Source organism: Dunckerocampus dactyliophorus, chromosome 12 (assembly GCF_027744805.1).
Source record: "Dunckerocampus dactyliophorus isolate RoL2022-P2 chromosome 12, RoL_Ddac_1.1, whole genome shotgun sequence".
Taxonomy (NCBI): domain Eukaryota; kingdom Metazoa; phylum Chordata; class Actinopteri; order Syngnathiformes; family Syngnathidae; genus Dunckerocampus; species Dunckerocampus dactyliophorus.
In genome coordinates this window covers 17,468,311-17,487,529 of record NC_072830.1, presented here as the reverse complement: position 1 = coordinate 17,487,529, position 19,219 = coordinate 17,468,311, and the positions used below count along the sequence as shown (strand labels likewise).

At 38.1% G+C, this 19,219-nt stretch overlaps 1 protein-coding gene across 6 annotated transcripts in view; it reads right to left on the bottom strand.

Annotated features, from left to right (window-relative positions):
- Positions 1 to 1,249: 1,249 nt before the first annotated feature.
- The window catches only part of laynb (layilin b), a 28,714-nt gene continuing 10,744 nt past the window's right edge, over positions 1,250 to 19,219 (bottom strand). For 2 of the 6 annotated variants that reach the window (XM_054794354.1, XM_054794355.1), the window contains exons 2-8: positions 13,328 to 13,587; positions 9,771 to 10,077; positions 9,540 to 9,697; positions 7,149 to 7,193; positions 6,925 to 7,002; positions 5,201 to 5,318; positions 1,250 to 4,004 (exon numbers count right to left, since the gene is read on the bottom strand). In XM_054794354.1, coding sequence (XP_054650329.1) covers positions 3,689 to 4,004; positions 5,201 to 5,318; positions 6,925 to 7,002; positions 7,149 to 7,193; positions 9,540 to 9,697; positions 9,771 to 10,077; positions 13,328 to 13,400 — 1,095 coding nt within the window. In that variant the 5' untranslated portion in view covers positions 13,401 to 13,587 and the 3' untranslated portion in view covers positions 1,250 to 3,688. Of the gene's footprint in view, positions 4,005 to 5,200; positions 5,319 to 6,924; positions 7,003 to 7,148; positions 7,194 to 9,539; positions 9,698 to 9,770; positions 10,078 to 13,327; positions 13,588 to 14,099; positions 14,162 to 19,219 lie in introns of those variants that run through there. The other 4 variants (XM_054794357.1, XM_054794353.1, XM_054794358.1 and 1 more) reach the window with 4 other exon arrangements.

The window sequence follows — 19,219 nt, the reverse complement described above, 5'->3', positions numbered from 1 at the left end:
TTTCTGCAACATGAATGGACAAAACTTGCATGCATTGATGTAATAAAACAAGCAAATATTACATTTCATTATAACCATGCAACGTCTGAACACCGATACTTATACTTTTCCTAATTGTTAATGCGCTCCACAATATAGTACAACTACATAATGGATAAAACGAGCACTCCCGAAACGATCACATTTTATCAGGTGCTCTGGTCAGCTGCATCACAGCACCATCTGCAGGCTAAAGTATGTCGTTGCATCAAAGACACTCATTTCCAAGTACTATTGACCTCCTATATTGAACCCTCGTTAGGGTCACGGATGAGATGGAGCCTATTCCAGCTGACTTTGAGCAAGAGGCAGGGTAGTCCTATTAGTCTTTTGTGGGTGTGGGAGGAAGCAGGACTACCCGGAGAAAACCCACACATGCATGGGGAGAACATCCTCCACTGAGATTGGAATCCTCGATTTCCTGACAGTGAGGCCGACACACTAACCACTAGTCCACCTTGCAGCCAAGGTCTTATTTTTACCCTCAGAAAAAAGTCTGAAAAAGGTGTGTCATCTTATATTCAGGTAGAGAGACCGAACATGCAAAGCAACAGGTGGTTTCAAATGACTTCGCCCCTTCTCTGAGAGCTTTTCTTCCTGTCACTCACACACCAATAACTGGGACATCTGTAGCCGTGACACAGACCAGCTGGGGAAACTTTTTTTTCCTTAAAAATCTCTTCCCAAGAAGGGGTCTTGAAAAAGAGCAATCGTAAGGTCAAAGGTAACAGATTCAGGATCTAACTCAACCCCTAATTGAGTAAAGTTCATATGTGGGCAAACGCAACCATCTCCCTATTGAGCGGTGGAGTGCATGCTCCAAAAGGCCTCGGCTGTGCTGTCACGCATAGACTTCCTGAATGTAAGAGTTCCAGATGTGCTTTTGGCATTTCCTGTCGAACTTTCTCCAAGAACATACTCAGCCTCGTCTTTTGTGAGCTTTGCTGCAGCTTTCCATGACACAAGCACACCCAAACAGCACACATTTAGTAACATCAGCGACAGGCTTACATGGCTTAGACTTCCTAAAAGTCTGCTCAGTGTCACATCAGTGCTGGGTTTATCAAGTGGAGGTCAGGAAGACCAACGAGCTTTGCTGGGGTCGCCTATGGTCTGTCATCACAGTTTCCACATGTACTGCCCAAACAGGAAGCCTCTTTACACTGAGCTGACGTCACTCTCTTGTGTTTAGAGGAAAGGGCCAGAAATGTCCTGCTGCAGAAGCATTTTATTAGATGATAACAACCTATGCATGAAAACTTTCACTGTATATTTATTGCAGGGTTAAATGTGCAAGCCACTGAAGCACACATCGGTTCTGGCAAGGTGTATGGAAGACATGTTTGGGTTAATTACGGCCCCTTTGAAATCCAAAACCGCAATTACATAACTTGATAGAAACGATGCATAAAAGGGGACAATATAAACCATTGGAAGTAAAAACATCTGTTCTTGCATAACTCATTCCAGAAATTATTGGTCCCTGGGTCTGGACCTGATGCATGTGCTCCTGACATGCAGACACGACTAATAAGAGGACTTTTTGAGGACTTTGAGTGCCAGATTGTCCTTTTTTTGAGCATAAAAAACACTACCAAGGAGACTTGTGCAAAATGCAATGGAATGATGTATTGAGAAAAAAGAGCTGTTAAACATAGCACAAACAATGCACGTTTCTGCGGATATAATACATTTTAAACAGCTGTTTTAGTCAGCATGATAGTACAATATGCACATAATTATACAAAAAATACAAGTTTTGCTTCACCATAGAATGCATTAAATAGATTACAGTTGTCTAGATTATACGGACAAAAGTATTGGCAAGAAGTAAAAATGCATTTCCTCCAAGATGTTTGTGTATTTTTTGTCCATTAATATGGACGAACACAAAGGCCTAAAACAGGGATGTCCAAACTTTTCCAGCGAGGGCCACACACTAAAAAATGAAAGGTTGCAAGGGCCACTCTTTTGTAAAGCAATGCATGTTGATATGCTAAGAAGTTACACTACCGGTCAAAAGTTTTAGAACACCCCAATTTTTCCAGTTATTTATTGAAATTCAAGTTATTCAAGTATAATGAATAGCTTGAAATGGCACAAAGGTAAGTGGTGAAGTGCCAGAGGTTAGAAAAAAAGGTAAGGTTACCCGAAACTGAAAAATAATTTGTATTTCAGAATTATACAAAAAGGCCTGTTTTAGGGACCACCTCCTCTGTCTGCATAAAAACAGTGTTCGGAACACACTGTGGTACTATACCCTCGTGAACATCATTTGAACAGCATTGTACTGGAGAAAGTAATTTGTTGCTATAAAAATGGCAAGAAAAAGGGAATTAACAATGGAAGACAGACAGACCATTTTAACACTAACACTAAAAAATGTAGGTTTTTCGTCCAGAGAAATTGGAGTGTTCTAAAACTTTTAAACAGTAGTGTATATTCAAGAAAAAAACTCCCATCTCAGCTTTGTGATATAGATGAAAAAGCGTATTATTAGTATGAAATTCAGTTTTTGCCCCTTCTCCATTTTTGCTGTTTTTTTTTTTTTATTTTCCAACTATTTCAGCTTTTGTTATAAATAATCTTACATGTACATTTTCTCCTGATAATATTATGACTTTATTCCCATAATATAATATAATATAATATAATATAATATAATACAATATAATATAATATGATATGATATGATATATGATATGATATAATATGATATAATAGAATAGAATACAATAGAATATATATATATATATATATATATATAAATTCATCTTAGAATGACTTCTTTCGCTAATATTTTGACGTTATTCTTGTGAAATTACCCATTTTTCCATTTTTGTTTTGATACGAATGGAGAGAAAAAAAACGCTGAGCAACTGAGTGGTCTGACTTTTTTTGTTAGCAACGGTTTTGTGATGCAAAATACTCATTTGAACGCATATTGTTTTGAGAAGCCCAACTCTTTACTTAAGTGACCCCAGCAACTAACTGTAACTACGTTCCTCCTCACCAGAACACTGCTGATGCACTACACTGCTGATGGGGATGTCATACAACTTCATGTCAACAAATCAGAACTATCTCTTCAATAGTTCTCCTAATAGCTTGTAAAATTACTGCAAATCTTTTCATTTTTGCTGCTGTTTTTTTCTTGTTAAATTATATTTTTAGAATGTGGTAAATAAAAATAAAAAAACAGCCACCGGCTGCAAATGGCCCCCGGGCCACACTTTGGACACCCCTATCCTAATAGTTCCATTTTAACACAGGGTGGATCTACTCTAAGGGCATAATCACATTCGGACTGTGTCATTTCATTAATGCGATTGCTCCTTTTGCCAACAAGTAATGACAGCTGCCACCTTGCACAATAGGAATAATCAGTACAACTTGGAGTAAGACTGGAAATAATCCACAAAGTCAGGGAAACTGCAGTCATACAGCAGCACAGAAGTGACGACACAAGCAAATGGGCCACAGCATGAATGCTCCAGGAGAGTGTGGGATATCATGCCCAAGTCCAGCACGGTATGAATATGAGTACGCCCTAAGTTCAACATAAATCCACAGCCACATGTGTCGGTATCCTGCACCACACATGCAGTAGTACATGCAGAACACAGCCAGGTGATATTTCTGAACATTGCTACCCATAGATCTCATTTTCAACCCAACCGTGTCGACCCTGTGCCCTACTGGTCTCATAGATGTCGTTGTTCACAAAGCCACTCTCCCTGTCCGTTATTAATACATTCTCATAGTCGTTCCATTGGGGGTCCTTTGCAGGAGTGCATGGGTACTTTGTAATGAAGTCTGCTGGCAGAGTGCTGTCGGGAGAAAGGTGAGTAAGTCTGGTGATGTCGCTGAAGGCGTAAGGTCCTTGAAGGGGGCAAGATGACGTGTCTGTGGGCGTCCACCGTTTGGCTCGGCCAGTGGCGCTTTTGGTCTCCGTCTTCCTGCTGCTGACATCAGAGGGACAAATATGGTAGAAGAGGTGGTACATTACTAGGGGTGTAGCGATTCATCTACGACATCGATGTATTGATTTATATACCTATGATCCAACTACATCGATCTGCATTTGGCAAGTTGCCATTCCGGTTGACATAATGGTAATCAATTGATTGCATTGATACTAGGAAATAAAGCATTGGATTTAAGCACGACAGCCTTTATATGGATGTGTGTGGGGTTATTTTTTAGGACTTTTAATGAGAAAGACATTCTCGATTCAGTCTGCCTGTGTGTGATGTCACTGCCACACGCCAGCTGACAACAAAACGTATCATGGTGGATGGCAGAGGACAAGCTGGCGAGCGACAAATAATAAAGCCACCATTGCGGCCCAGCGTGTAAAAACACTTTGGATTTTGGAAAGAGGGAGATTTTCTAAATAAGTCATTTGCTGTTTGCAGGATATGTAAATGTCAAGTAAAATACCAGGGCTACACGACAAATCTCTCCCACCACCAAATTTTTCCACAACGCTGACTGGCCAGGCACCTCCTGCAGTAGCAAGTAGCAGGTAAACTTAATGTTAATTCAACCTGAAGAGATATTGGTTGCACTTTGTTTTTTATATTAATGTTGTATTTGTATTATTTTTATGTTGAAAAACAACAATAAAAGTAGCAGGTAATCCTACTGTTAATTCAACCTGGAGAGATGTTGATTGCACTTTATTTTGATATTAATATTATTATTATTATTATATTATTATTTTTATATTGAAAAACAAAAGCAGAAGTAGCAGGTAAACCTGCTGTTGAAATGTTGCACTTACTGTAATTTATTATGTTATTATGTTAATTCAACCTGAAGTGTTGGTTGCACTTTATTCAAATAAAATGTCAATGCATTTGCCATTAATTACTTAATTAAGAATTAGTTGTTTACTTGTTTGTTTATATCCATAATTCATTTATACCTGATTCCTTTACAAAAAACAACGGGAATCTAGGAAACTTCACCTGGACTGTCCAGTATCCACGTATTTATTTCACAGTCACACTGGTTGAATTTTTTATGATGATACAGTTGGAACTTTGTAATAAAAGTGCAGTAGTACCTGCTTTTGCCAAAGGAAAAGTGTAGTAGAGCCATATTGAGTAGGCACCGTGCTGCAGGATAAAGGCAATACTTTTACTTCAATACTTACCGCTTAGCTTGTTGTTTGTAGCAGAAGAAGCCAGCAACTGCAAGCAACAGCAGCAACAGGGCAGGAATGGTTGCATACAAGATGTAGGGAACATAAAGGGTGTTGTCTGAGAAAGACACTGAAAAGCAGAGCTGTTGTTATTCTAAAATCCAAATATAAATAGGGTAATGCATCAAGAAAGACTACACGCCTGGTCAAAGTTTGAAGACCTATTGAAAAATTGCAAGAGTTTACATTTTGCATTGTTGGTTCTTAAAGAGGTTCTAAGTAGAGCTTCAAAATGCAAAAAGAACAAATGGGAGTGAGACAAAAGTAGAGTAAGCAATTTATTGCAAATAATTGATTGCCATTGAACAAAAATATGCTGTTCATCAGCTCATCAAACGCTTAAGACCATAGCTCAAAAAAACCCTAAACCCCCTAAAATAGAAATAAAATGTTCCAAAAAGGACTCAGTCATGAGTAGCCGTACCATTCTCGTTAATCACCTCAAAAATAACGCTTCCAGGAGGCTAGTGGGAATGTTGCTCCAAGTGGTGAAGATGGCTTCACGGAGAGCATCCACCGTCTGGAACTGATTCCATTCTTGTAAACGTCTCTTGCCATTCATCCCCAAATGCTCTCATTTGGATTTAGAGCAGGGGAACATGCATGATGGTCCAAAAGAGTGACGTTATTCTTCTGGAAAAAGTCCTTTGTCAGGCAGGTATTATAACTGCAGCCTGGTCCTGTTGAAAAAGCTAGTAATTACCACACAGATGAGGGCCTTCAGTCATGAGTGATGACCCTTTGCAACATCTCTACATAGCCACTGCCGTTTGACGCCCCTGCACAACATGAAGCTCCATTCCATTTTCTCCTCAGGAAAAAACACCCCAGATCATGATGGTGCCCCCTCCACTGTGCCGTGTGGAAAACATCTCAGGTGGGATCTCCTTGTCATGTGAGTAATGTTGGAAGCCATCAGGACTGTCAAGGTTACATTTTTTTCTCAACAGAGAGCAAAACTTTCTTCCATCTTTCAATGTCCCATGTTTGGTGCTCTTGTGCAAAATCTAAACGGGCAATTTTGTGGCGTTGAAGGGGACGAGGAAGACATTTTTTACTCTTAAAAGTCTTCTCTCGCAGATGCCACCTAATGGTTATTGGACTGCACTCGGCAGCGGTAACAACCTTCACTTGTGCCGAGGATCGTACCATGTCTTGACGGACAGCCAATCGGATCCTCCGGCCCAGGGCCGGTGACATTTTTTTTTATGTCTGCCACTTGACCTTTTTTGTTCAATAAATTACTTATCCTTATTCTTACTGCTCCCAAAACTCAGCAGCGATGGTGAGCTGCCAGAGTCCTTGCTTATGCAGCTCAACAATCCGACCGCAAAGAGAGAAAGCTTTTTTAGCCTTTGCCATCAAGCGATCATGGCAGTGTGAATACCTGACAGAAAATGACATTGAATCCACATTTTTGTCAAGATTTTGGCTTGTAAAGGCTGTGTTCATCAACTTTTTGATCGACTGATGAACAGCCTATTTCACTTAAATGTTTGTTTACAATAAGTTGCTTCCTAAAAATGTTTTTGTCTCACTGCCATTTCTTTTCTTTTCTTCTTTTTGCATTTTGAAGATCTACCCCCTTAACATCCAATTGTGCAAAATGTAAATTCTTGCAGTTTTTCAACTCGTCTTAAAATTGAATGAAGAGTGTATAAAAGCTTTCCTCCAACCTGAAGACTCAGGCTGTCCTACTTTGATGAACTCATCACTTGCTGTTGTGAAGAAAATGTTTGGCCTCACAGTTGGAACTGGAAAAAAAGTGGAGAATTTAGCCGTCATTTGCAATTAGAATGTCTCAACATAATCAGTCCAGTCTAAAATTTAAAAAAAAAAGTGTTTTTTTTTTATTTTTTTATATGTATACATAGAATTATACAATTTGTGTATGTTGTACCCTCATGTGCAATGTTCCCTTGCTCTGTAAAGACTGGTGCCTTTTCTGAAAAAGGAAAAAAAGACAAGTGAACAGCCAGTAGACACACGTACAGTGTTTCCCACAAGATTAGATTACATCATCATCTAATTTGCATTATTGACCATGATGTAAAACTGCACTGTCCGCTGTTTGTGTGTGGATGAGTAAAACTGAGCTTTTTGGTTTGTGTCATTAAAAATGTACAACATTATCATATGTTTTTGAACCTTATTTAACAACAGAACATGACGTTACTTACTTAAGGGAGGTTTATTGTGTGCAGTGGTAGTGTGTGCACCTTATAACACGCATGTGCGATTAAAAAAACATTCATGTTGTTTCCTGAGCTCCATGTACTGTACTGTGTGAGCTGATTTTAAAGATAGTCATTGTATGTCACAATACTGATGAATAGATGTGAAATAATGTGCGACCAAGTGGGTGCAGGACTGGTCTGCGTTACATGTGCGTATGAGGTGTGTTAAGAAACAAAGTTATAATGCCATCTACTGTGCGGAGCCGGAGCGCCATCTACATTCACAGACAGTCCCATTATGCATAATCTGTTTGTGTGCGGGGGCAAGCACGGCAGTCAAAATTGAATTGTGGCGGGCCACAAATGAATGTATGGGAAACACTGATGTAAACAATATGTATAACAAACACAAAGACACAAAGAGACATTTAATATTGTTTCTTATTTCAGCTTTTACTGTTTGACCATATTGATTACAATAATAAGGCGAGCCTGCATATCAGCCGACCCCTCTTTTCCAAGACCAACTACACTTTTATATTACAAAAAAAAACATATTATATTTCTTCCTGTTGTTTGCTAACTTCCTAACAACTTCTGAGACACTTTTTTCCCCTTTTTTTCACGGCTGTTTTTCTCCAGATCGCTGGTATATGTGAGTGACTGGAAAAAAAGCTCTGAGAGAAGTCGCCTTGGGAAGAAGTCGTTTGGCACTGTCTGTTATTTTGTATGTACTGTATAAATCTCTACTCGATTTGAATCTAGATATAGAGGTTACGATTCAAAAACAATATATTTTCAAAACAGAACGATTTGAAACGATTTGATGCAGTGTACAAACGGTTCGATTCAATTCAATTCTACGGTTAATGTTTGTCGATATACGTAGATACTAGTCTTACATTATAAAATAAAGATGCCAATTACACTATATGAAAGTGTCATTCTTACAGTAATGTGTAAAAGAGCACATTATATTTCCAAGCATGCTGTGAGGCGCTGGCAAAAATAAAGTCAACAGAATATCATGTGAAATGTCGTTTAGACAAAAAAAAAGACATGCTGAATGAACGTCTTTTTCTTTGGTGGGATCGATATTTTACATTCTATAGTTTATATCTAAATTGTTATACCTGTTAGATTTGAATTTGGAACATTAAGTTTTAAAACGTCTTAGTGATGCTGGAAATGGAAGTGGAACCACCAAACTAAGTTTCGTTGTATACTGTGTGCAACGACAATAAACATAAATCTGCTGATCTATCTATATAAAATATAACAAAGAAAAAACACAAGTCCAATGAATAATACAAAATAAATAAATAGTGCGAAGACCCTTAAATAACGACACATCTCTTCCAAGCACAGATAAGTAAATAGAACTATTTGTCCATTAATCCAAAGACCGTTCAAACGGTTGACAGTGTCTTATAAACAACGCGAGAGCCTGGGCTCTCACTTGAACCGCCTTTTTAATGTCATAGCATTCTGGTCAGGACTTTGACTAGGCCACTCCAAAGTCTTCATTTTGTTTTTCTTCAGCCATTCAGACGTGGACTTGCTGGTGTGTTTTGGATCATTGTCCTGCTGCAACATTCTTTGGCTCCATGGTGGGTTATTTAACAGTCGCACTCAATAAAAAATTGAAAAATGAATCACCTAAGCCTAGGGTGCTTCGTTTGGGCATTTGATTCCGCGGAATGATACGCAGCACAGGACAAACGAATTAGTTTGTTACGCACAATATTCTACGATAACTGAGACAATGTAATAAGAAAACTGAATCATACAAAAACTGGGGTGTTCGAAAACCAAGGTTTGACTCAATAAGACAACCTGTCTATTTCTGATTTTTTTTCAAGAAAAAAAATTGTCTTTTATTCGAGTCAATACGGTAATAATTAACCGGTAACAAATAACAATCGGGTTTACTATTATTGTACCTGAAGACAGCACAGTTCTACACCAGTGCGACAATTATCTTACAATTATCTGTCGTATATTATAATTGTAAAGGCAGAATGTTGGATGCAGCTTGTACCTACTGTTGCATTTGAATTTGACCATAACACTTGAAGCGATTATTAGTAAGTGTAAGACATCCCTTGGCGTACCTTTGGAATATTTGCAGACATAGTTGTTCTTGGCGTTGCAGTTGTCATCATTCCACTGAAACAGGAAGTGACCTTCCTCATCAGGTGGTGCAGACGGCTGGTAGTAAAGCACCACGCACATTTCCCCGCCGCAGGAAGGCTCGTCCCAGTGCCAATTCCTGAAACACACAGTGAAAAGCTTGAACAAAATGCAATATATTATCATTACTTTTCATATGTCTGTCTAACAACCTGAACTTGGCCTTGCTCCCGTCCAGCCAGTAGTACTGGGAGGGACATCCCGGGTTGCTGCTGCCACTCCTAAAGCGCTGAGGGCTGCGACGAAGGCCGATCCAGAAGTCTCCATCTGCGGCATGCAGCTGCTGTATGAACCTCTCTATCAGCCGCTGCTCGCTTTCTGTTTCGATGCTGAGCAGCTCACCGCCGTCTGCCCTGCACGCCTGCCTGGCGTCTTGGAAGGTCAGCCTACGCCGGCTGTCCTGGATGTAGGACACCTTGTAGCATGGGCGCTCCGTCCCTCGCCGGCAGATCCGTTGGCCTGTGGACACATATCATGAGGCAATCAGAGCGAGAACAAGAGGCTTACTGTTGTCTTAAGACTTCCTGTGGGACTCACATGGTAGCAAAATTAGAAACCAACAGGCATATACATTCCTATGAAAGGCACCATCAAGCATATAAACCCTGAAGAAGAACATCAAATTGTATTATTTTTTTATTGGCCCAATTAAAAACTCTTCTTGTGTAGAAAGTCGGCAATCGTTTGTGGCCTTTTGCCTGCTTTTAATTGTGCCCTCTAGAGGTTGTAAATAGAATGACGGAACAACGTAATTTGGATGCTCAAAGATCTTTTCGGACAGTACTTTTCACCGATAAGTCTCCAAGGTCCCACAATAGTGTACTCACGGTCACTTTTTAACACATTTTAACAGATAGTTGGCAGAAGTTTATTTTAAGGTGTGAAGCGAAGCCTGTTTTTTTTGTTTTGTTATTTTACAAAGCTTTCTTGTTCCAAAGTGGTGGGCACATTTTCCATCACAATGTCATGAAAAGCCGGAACAAAGGTCACCGTTCGATCACGTCACAAAATAATAGCAGACCGGCCAGCCTTCAAGAAATCTTATGAGTACTCCAGCGTGTGTGATTGGCTGGCGACCAGTCCAGGGTGTACCCTGCCTTTCGCCCAAAGTCAGCGGGGATAGGCTCCAGCATGCCCCCGCGACCCTTGTGAGTACAAGCGGCATAGAAAAAGGAAGGATGGAATTCTGTGAAAAGGCTAAAAAAAAGGTTGCTTGACTATCACAGTTTTTCAAAAATATTGAAATAAATCATGCTGTTTTATGGTTGAATAAGGCCTACTATTAGTCAAAGCATATGCATATTGAAGGAAATTGAATGTATTTTTTTTATCTAAGTTAAGCATTTTCAAGCAAAAAAGATGCATCAGGATGCATCGATAATCAATTTATCATCACATCGCAGGCTTCTAAATTGTAATCGTATCGAATCGTGAAGTGTCTGTCTATCTATCTATCTATCTATCTATCTATCTATCTATCTATCTATCTATCTAAACACATACAGTATCTGTTGTGAAGCTAATGGATACAGCATCAGCAATTAGCTTCTCGATGTGGCTGTAAACAACATTGTACAACTCGCTTTCTAGACGTCTAGGGTTTTTTTACATTCCCGCTACCCACCTCACCATTAGCGGTGTTTTGACAACCCATCACGTCCTGCCACCACGAACACGGCTCAGCAAAGCATCGGCACAAGTGCTGTACTGTATGTGCAGGACGGCAAGGACGTTATGTCGAGTGGACTCACTGCTGCAGCAGCTGCACACACAGGGAGCTAAACTTTGCATAGAAACACGCCCACAAATGTTGCTCAGATTGAAGTTATAGAGATGTCCGCCATCTCCTGGTGTAAAGTATTGACTACAATGCAATGTTGCAATTTTGCAAATTTGATGCTTAAAGGGCTATATCGGCTTTCATGATAGGGAAAAAAAGGTACTGATACTGACTGATATTACATTTTTATGCCAATATCGGGCTGATAATATCTGAGGGCCGATATTATCGGACATCCCTAATTACTATTATTACCAACAATAAGTATGACTGTTTCAAGACATAGACATAGACATTTGCTGATGTAGTCCTGTTTATTTCTGTTGTTTTGTTATTGTCGTTGCAATTGTTGTTGTTGCTGTTGTTCTTGTCTCTCTCTGTATCGTCCCCCACTTGTCCCCGCACTCCCCCCTCTGTTTTCTTTTCTCTTCTTTTCTATCCCCTCCTGCTCCGGTCCGTACGCTCCCAATTTGGATAAACAACAAAGTAAAATAAAATTGTACACAAGTATCTTACACTTTTCCCTGGCTTTTTAATAATACTATCTGTCCTAAAGGCTGGACAGGACAAAATAATAGTAATAACAATAATAATAATATTAATATTACGACTTTAAAATAACATCCTTTTTCGTTAATATTTAAACTTTATACTACTAAAATGCTGTTATTTTTCCTCATAAGATTACGTTATTCTTTTAAAATTACTTTTTCTCGTTTGATTACAACTTTTTTCTCTTAAAAGTCTAACTTTATTCTTGTAAAGTTACTGCTGATTTTTCCATTTTTGCTGCCGTGTTTTTTTTAAAGGTTGTGTTTTATATTCATTATATTTTTAGAATGTGCCGCAGGCCAATACAAAAAAACAGCTGCGGGCTGCAAATGACCTCCAGGGCACACTTTGGACACCCCTGATTTCTAGCTTGTACATTGTTAAGGAAAAGAAAGACATAAAAATGAGAAAAATAAGGATTAAAAATACGATTAAAAATGTAAAATCTTTGTTAAAATAGCAATATAATAGTTAATAGGAAATATAAATAAATACATTACTATAAGTGGAACACTGATACGAACACTGAGAATAAAGATATAAATACTGAAGTAAAATTTCAAGTGACTCGCACAATTTATAACTGAATTCTGCATATAAATAGAGCAATAATGTGTCAGATCAATACTATTGTGATGAGATTGACATTTTTCAGTTCTCATCTATGTTGATTTTCCACAAATAACTGAGTAATTTTCCGTTACATTTTTGATATTGTTATATTTATCCTATATTGTTCTATTGGTTACAAACTCACGTAATAAGGAGGGCTTTGGCGGCAAAATTGCCAAAGGATTTAAAAGACAACAGAATAATTTGCTCTTGTTTACTTATTTTGCACTATTGACTTAATTTTGCTGAAACAATTGGATGTATTAAAATGGAATAAGAGGATAACTGTGCTTTGTTGTTATTGTTACATAAAATGCAAAAATCACAAAATGTTCATGTAAGAAGTATCGATATTAGTGACACTGGTCCTGCATTTACTTGGTCTGGAATTCATACCAACACTTGCAGTATCGCCCAACCTTACTGTGCCACTTTTAATATGTTATTTAGTGCCAAACTGTGTTAAAAATATTGATATATCCTGCTATTTGGCGTCGGTAGTTGAGTTGTAATGAAGATGGGAGCTCCTGGCTGAGCAGCTGAGAAGAAAACAACATGCTGTTGATATTTTCCACATCATGCTGCGACTAGGACTGTCTGTTAATAATTAGAACGCCACAGAGGCTTTTCTCCTCCCTTCTAACACCAAATATCTCCATTTATTAAACGAGATATTAGTGTACATTTTAAAGACACGTGCACCGTTTAAATGGTGGCAAAAGTACATTTTTAAGTACTTACACAAGTGAAAGCGTTACGTCTTACCATTGATTTTAGCAGCGGATGCATTGTGGAAGAGGACGGCGATCAGGGCGCCAAACAGCCTCATAAAATCCATGTCGACATGTTCACGTCGGTGTGCTTTCTCTGTCTGCACCGCCGTTACTGCGAAACCATGAGAAAACGTCAAATAACGTTTTTCTTCTCCTCTCCAGCCAGCCTGACAGAACTCGTGACAGACAGGACGGTCCAAGACTCGCACTAGTAGTGCATGATGGAAAGTGGGTCGTCCGCAGGGCGTCTGACTGAGGAGGGAAAAAGGAGGGGATAGACCAGATGTGGGTTTTTCCTATTAAAAAGCCAAAGCACAAATACTGGCAAAAAGTAAAAAAAAAAATAAAAAGATTCTAGTACTATCCAAAAGCCAAAACAAAAACTGAAGTCGGAATTTATACAGCAAATGTACCTAAATGAAGTCACTCAGACGATTACTTGGGTCCAGACAAGTGAAGTATGATTCAATATTAATACATGGAATATTTTCATAGTTAGAACATGGAAAACATGTGCCTTACTAAAGAGCCGTGTAGCCATTAAAATAACACCCTGTAGTCATCCTTACACTCCTATTATTCTTTGTTTACACCACATTGCACAACTGTAATGATCAGGCTATGGGATCACTGCAGGGACAAATGAGACGGCCGCCGCTAGCATAGCAAGCTACCGAGCTAACTAGTTAGCCTCTCCAATTTACTTATTCTAAACTTAAGAAAGTGTTTCAAACTGAGTGGGGAAGACGGACAAAGTACCTTACCACGTCCACACGGAATGGTAGGAGAACTGTTAATTATGTGGTGTCAGACATGCCATGACTACATGCAGTGTGAAGGTAATGTAATCTAATGTCATGTAACATTACTGACGCCTAGCGGCCAGAATACGACATATAACTTGTTTTTCAATATTTTTTTTACTAATAATAGTCCATAGTCAACCACGAAACTGTGGTAATTTCTTAATTAATACATTTTCCAAAAAAACACCATAGAGTGAGGGAGCGACGTTCAAACCGTGATATGACACATCAAAGACATATAAACACATCTAAGATTTTAATTTTCACTGGCTTTCCTTTTCTTTGGCACACCGTCCCTTGGGAGACATTAGGAAGAGTATAAAGTGAATTAATGAGCGATGTTATTCATCCTGAGTGTGGCTGAGCAGGAACACACTGCACACATCGGCGCGCGCTGTAAATAGTTCTCGAGCAAGTGTCGTCTTTACGGCCAAATTGACCTTTCTAAATAATTTATGGGCGTGCGTTCGTAAAAACAGAAAATGCTGTAACACAGAATGTCCTAAACCGAGGACCTCCTGCCAACGCTTGGTGTTATATTAGTCTCCCGCCGTATCCCTGTGCACTGTCGCCTGTGCGTTAATGTGTATGTGACGAAGACACTCGCATTTTCTTCCGCTGTGGAACACATACGTAAACAAGATGGCCGCGGCGCTCCGTCAACCAAACATTCATAGTGTGGGTAGCACTGGAGGCAAGGTGGGTGAAGTGTCTTGCCCAGGGACACAACGACAGTGACTGGTTGGAGGGCGTGAGGATCCAACTGCCAACCTTTAGATTTCTAGACAACCTGCTCTCCTGAGCCACTGCCACTAGTATCAATCTGATGGTTCTAACTTTACCCAGGTGCTTCAAACCCTTCAAACCCACATTATAGAACTTAGAAGTTTATTTCATGACGTAAACTTGATTCTCTGTGGAGTGAAAACAACTAAATTTGCATTTTGTCTGGAAAAATATCCCTCAAAAGTCAAAGCAAAGACTTCACAGGTCAATTTTCTGGAGATAGCGCACGAGCTAATAAAAAAAAATCACAGATGAATTAATTATACTAAAGATATGGTTTGATTAAAACAGACTATCCCTGAACCAAAGTTCAGATATGCATGCGCAAATACGAATTGACGCCGTGGACACTGACAGGGTGAACGAAAATACATTTCTCGGGGTCGTAATACATGATAATATCAACTGGAAATCTCACATTAAAAATATACAACATAAAGTGGCAAGAAATACCTCAATACTAAATAAAGGAAAATTTGTTCTGGACCAAAAATCACTCCACACTGTAAACCCGGATAAGTTGATTGTACTTAAACTATTTGTGTCAAGTGATTGCCTCAAATGGTTTAAGTAATTGACAGCAGAGAAAATGACTTTGTTCAAATATAGTCAACTTAAATGTACAATAGTCAGAATTTAACATTTTAAAGTTATATAAACTTAAATGATTTAAGTAATCAACAATAAAAAAAAAATGTGGAGTCTACTTAAAATTCTAGTTGTATTAGCAATATGAATATATTACATTTAATATTATATTTGGGATAATAAAATTCCAATTTAATTCTTCTTTTGTCAATGACCACACAATGCAGTACATTTTATTTATTTTATTTAGACACACAACAAAGTAACAAATATGTATTAACAATGATGCTGTGTGAAATACCAGATGCAAATCCAAAATAACAGTAAGACCTTGTTTTCATAAAATTATCAAAATGGGTCTTTGCCAACAATTACAACAGTATATTCTTACTTTTTCCTGCAGATATTACCTTACAGTACCATTCTATGATGCAGCAAACAGAACATGTGTATTGAATTATGAAACAATTTCCTTCTAAATACAACCACAGCACAGTTTTTTTTAATTATTTGTTCTGTGAACAATTTTCAAGTATGAAAAAAACAACAACACTGACCATTAGCAGCACAGTGCGAGTGCTAAAGGAAAAACTGTATGCTTTGTGTGCCACACAAAGTAGGCATTAAGAATAACTATGCAGCGAGGACCAGAGTTGGTAAAAAAACCCTGCAACTTTCTACATGTGTCCTCTGACAAGGCATCGAATGGCTGTTGGCTCAGTGCTCTGCAAAGAAATATAACACACACTTAAATGTAGAACAAAGATATGCATCTTATATGAGTTTATTTGTTCATATAGAGAAGTACCACAAGGGAAGGTGGGAGAATTAGTTTTTGTAATATGTATGAACTAACCATCAATATCATTACAAGAAAAAACAGAAATGTCAACCCACCGTTGTCTGTTGTAGCAGGTCAGCTAACTGTTTGCCTGTCCAACCTGTCTTCCTCTTGAAGATTTCCATCAAGCTTGGACACAAACCATCAAGAACACCAAAGAACTCTTCTTTAAGATTTCTACCAGCAACCCTGTTCAACTCCAAGTACACCTGAAAAAATGAAATATGCTCAATTTTGATACAGTATTCAGGCAGAGTTACTTATAACATTAATAACACAAAAAACACAAGCAAGGAAAGGGCTCAGTTGTTGCATAAGTCCCATGTTTTAGCCTATAATGTTTAAAAAGCTGTGCTCTCTTCTCACAGATGTCAGGGCAGTACTTGCATTTCCAAGACATTTTAACATGGCTTTAAACAAAAATAGGAGGGCAAAGTAGCGAGGGCTACTCTAAAAACACAATGCTGCAATTGTCCAATGCTCAAAATTTACCAAAGTCAACCTCAGATTTACACACAAATGTACATGTTTCAAACTAGAAATGTTCCAGCAGTTTCTAATACTTGAATAGAGAAAACAGCTCACCTCATTCAGGCAGAAAATGGTATCCTCTTTATGGCAGGCAAATGTCCTTTAAAAGCATCCAAACTTGCTAAAACCAGAAGAATGCTGGCAGAAATGTATTGTCCAAGGAACATGCAAAGTGCAATGACCTTAAATTGCTCTGTGAAAATTGGAAAATGGCGCAACTTTCTCTGTAACCTCCAACGGACAAGCACAGACTTGTCTTGAGTTTTGAGCCAATCACAACAGGGCAGCACTGTGACCTGAGACTAAAACTTGACAGTTTAAGTTTGTTAAACTTACAGAAATGAATACACCCAATGACTGTCTCATACACTCTTCATATACTCATACTGTTTAAGTAATGTGATAAAACTTATTTTTAAAAGTGGTATTTACTCAAACTGTTTGCATAGAATTAACTTTCGGGTTAACAGTGCAGATGCTCTACTGTTCACTGATATTACCATATCTAACTTATTGTGTGGAGATATGGTGCAATAACTATAAAAGTACACTTCAATCACTAACTAGACTAACTAGCTAGAAAAAAGGGCAGTTAGGATAATCCATAATGCCGCTTACAGGGAACAAACACACAAACCCTTTTTTCCTAAAATCACAATTATTAAAATTTGCTGACTTGGTAAGCTTTCAAAAAGCTAAAATTATACATAAAGCAAACAATAACCTGTTACCCAAAAACATAAAACAATAATTCCCAACAAGGTGATTTTAGGGAAAAATTAAACTTTAAACACTTACATGCACGGGCAAGGCTAAAAACCTTCAGCATTTCAGTATGTGGAATCAAAGTATGGAACACATTGAGTAAGGAACTCAAACAATGCACCAAAATGAGCGATTTTAAGAAACAGCACAAGCGGTTGATGTTTACAAAGTACAAGGTAGATACATACAATGATAAGTCTAATCACTCTTACACTGACCACTAACTCTTCATTTCTGGTGAGTACACTGTCTGTACTCACTCATCAAACTGTTCTGTCAACTATTAACCCTTTTATCAGTTAGTATCCATCTGTTATCATCGTTAGGTCTGCTATATCATTTCTTTGCAGTAAGTACTGTATATACCTTGACTGTCAGTGCACCACGTTGTTATGTTGCCTTATCACTTTCCTATGTATTCACAATTGGCAAAGACTACATTTGGAAACCAGGAGGTGAACAAATGAATTGCAACTGATGTGAAACGGATGAGCAAATAAGCTTTGCGTCCTCCTACTCCTTTTTGGACATGTGGAACTGTGAACTGTACTGTGTGATGTACTCAGGTGTAACTTGTATGCGTGTTCAAAATGAATAAAACCATTACCTTTACTATTACCATTACCAATTTTGATCAACTTTGCTTTTTCTGTAGCTTTTTGTAATGTTTTTTTCTCCCCTTCTTTAAAAAAAAATAACCAAAAGATAGTTTTGAGTATTAATCTGAAGATTTTAACTTTGCGCGCATGCATATTCCTTTGCAAAACCATGGTATAGTACTTATGAAAGTTTATTTCACAAAGTAAAATTGATCCTCTTTGGAGTAAAAACAATTGAATTTGCATTTGGACTGGAAAGATACCCTTCCAAAGTCAAAACAAAAGACCTCAAAGGTCAATTTTGATCAACTTTGCCAATGTGTTGTGCTTTTTCTTTAGCGGTTTTGCTCTCCTTATTATAAAAATAAGCAAAAGATAGTTTTAGTATTGTTCTGATGGTTGTAACTTTGCACACGTGCATGTACCCCTACAAAACCATGATTATAGTACTTTGCACACGTGCATGTATCCCTACAAAACCATTATATAGTACACATTCTCTGTAACGTAAAAGCAACTGAATTTGCATTTTTCTGGAAAAATTCCAGTCAAAAGTCAAAACAAAGACTCTAACTCTCAACTTTAACCAACTTTGCTGCTTCGTTGTGCTTTTTCTTTATCTATTTGTGGCTTTTTTGCTCCCCTTCTTGTAAAAAATCAGATCAGTATAACTTCCACGTAGATGTTCATGTACAACAATATAGTACAGTAGACGCCCCTACAACGTAAATAATCTGTTCCGAGAACCTTTATGTTATAGGGATTTTATGTTATATGAAGCGTACAATACATGTAAATAGCCTAATGCGTTCCAAGATCTTCCCAAACTCACCCCTTTGGCACTTGAAAACATTCAAAGACCACCAAATATGGTGGGAAAATATAAGAAAACGTTAGCATAAACATAGTACAGTAACATTCCAATACAAAATAAGGTAATAAATAAGATTACTGTAAATGAATAAAAC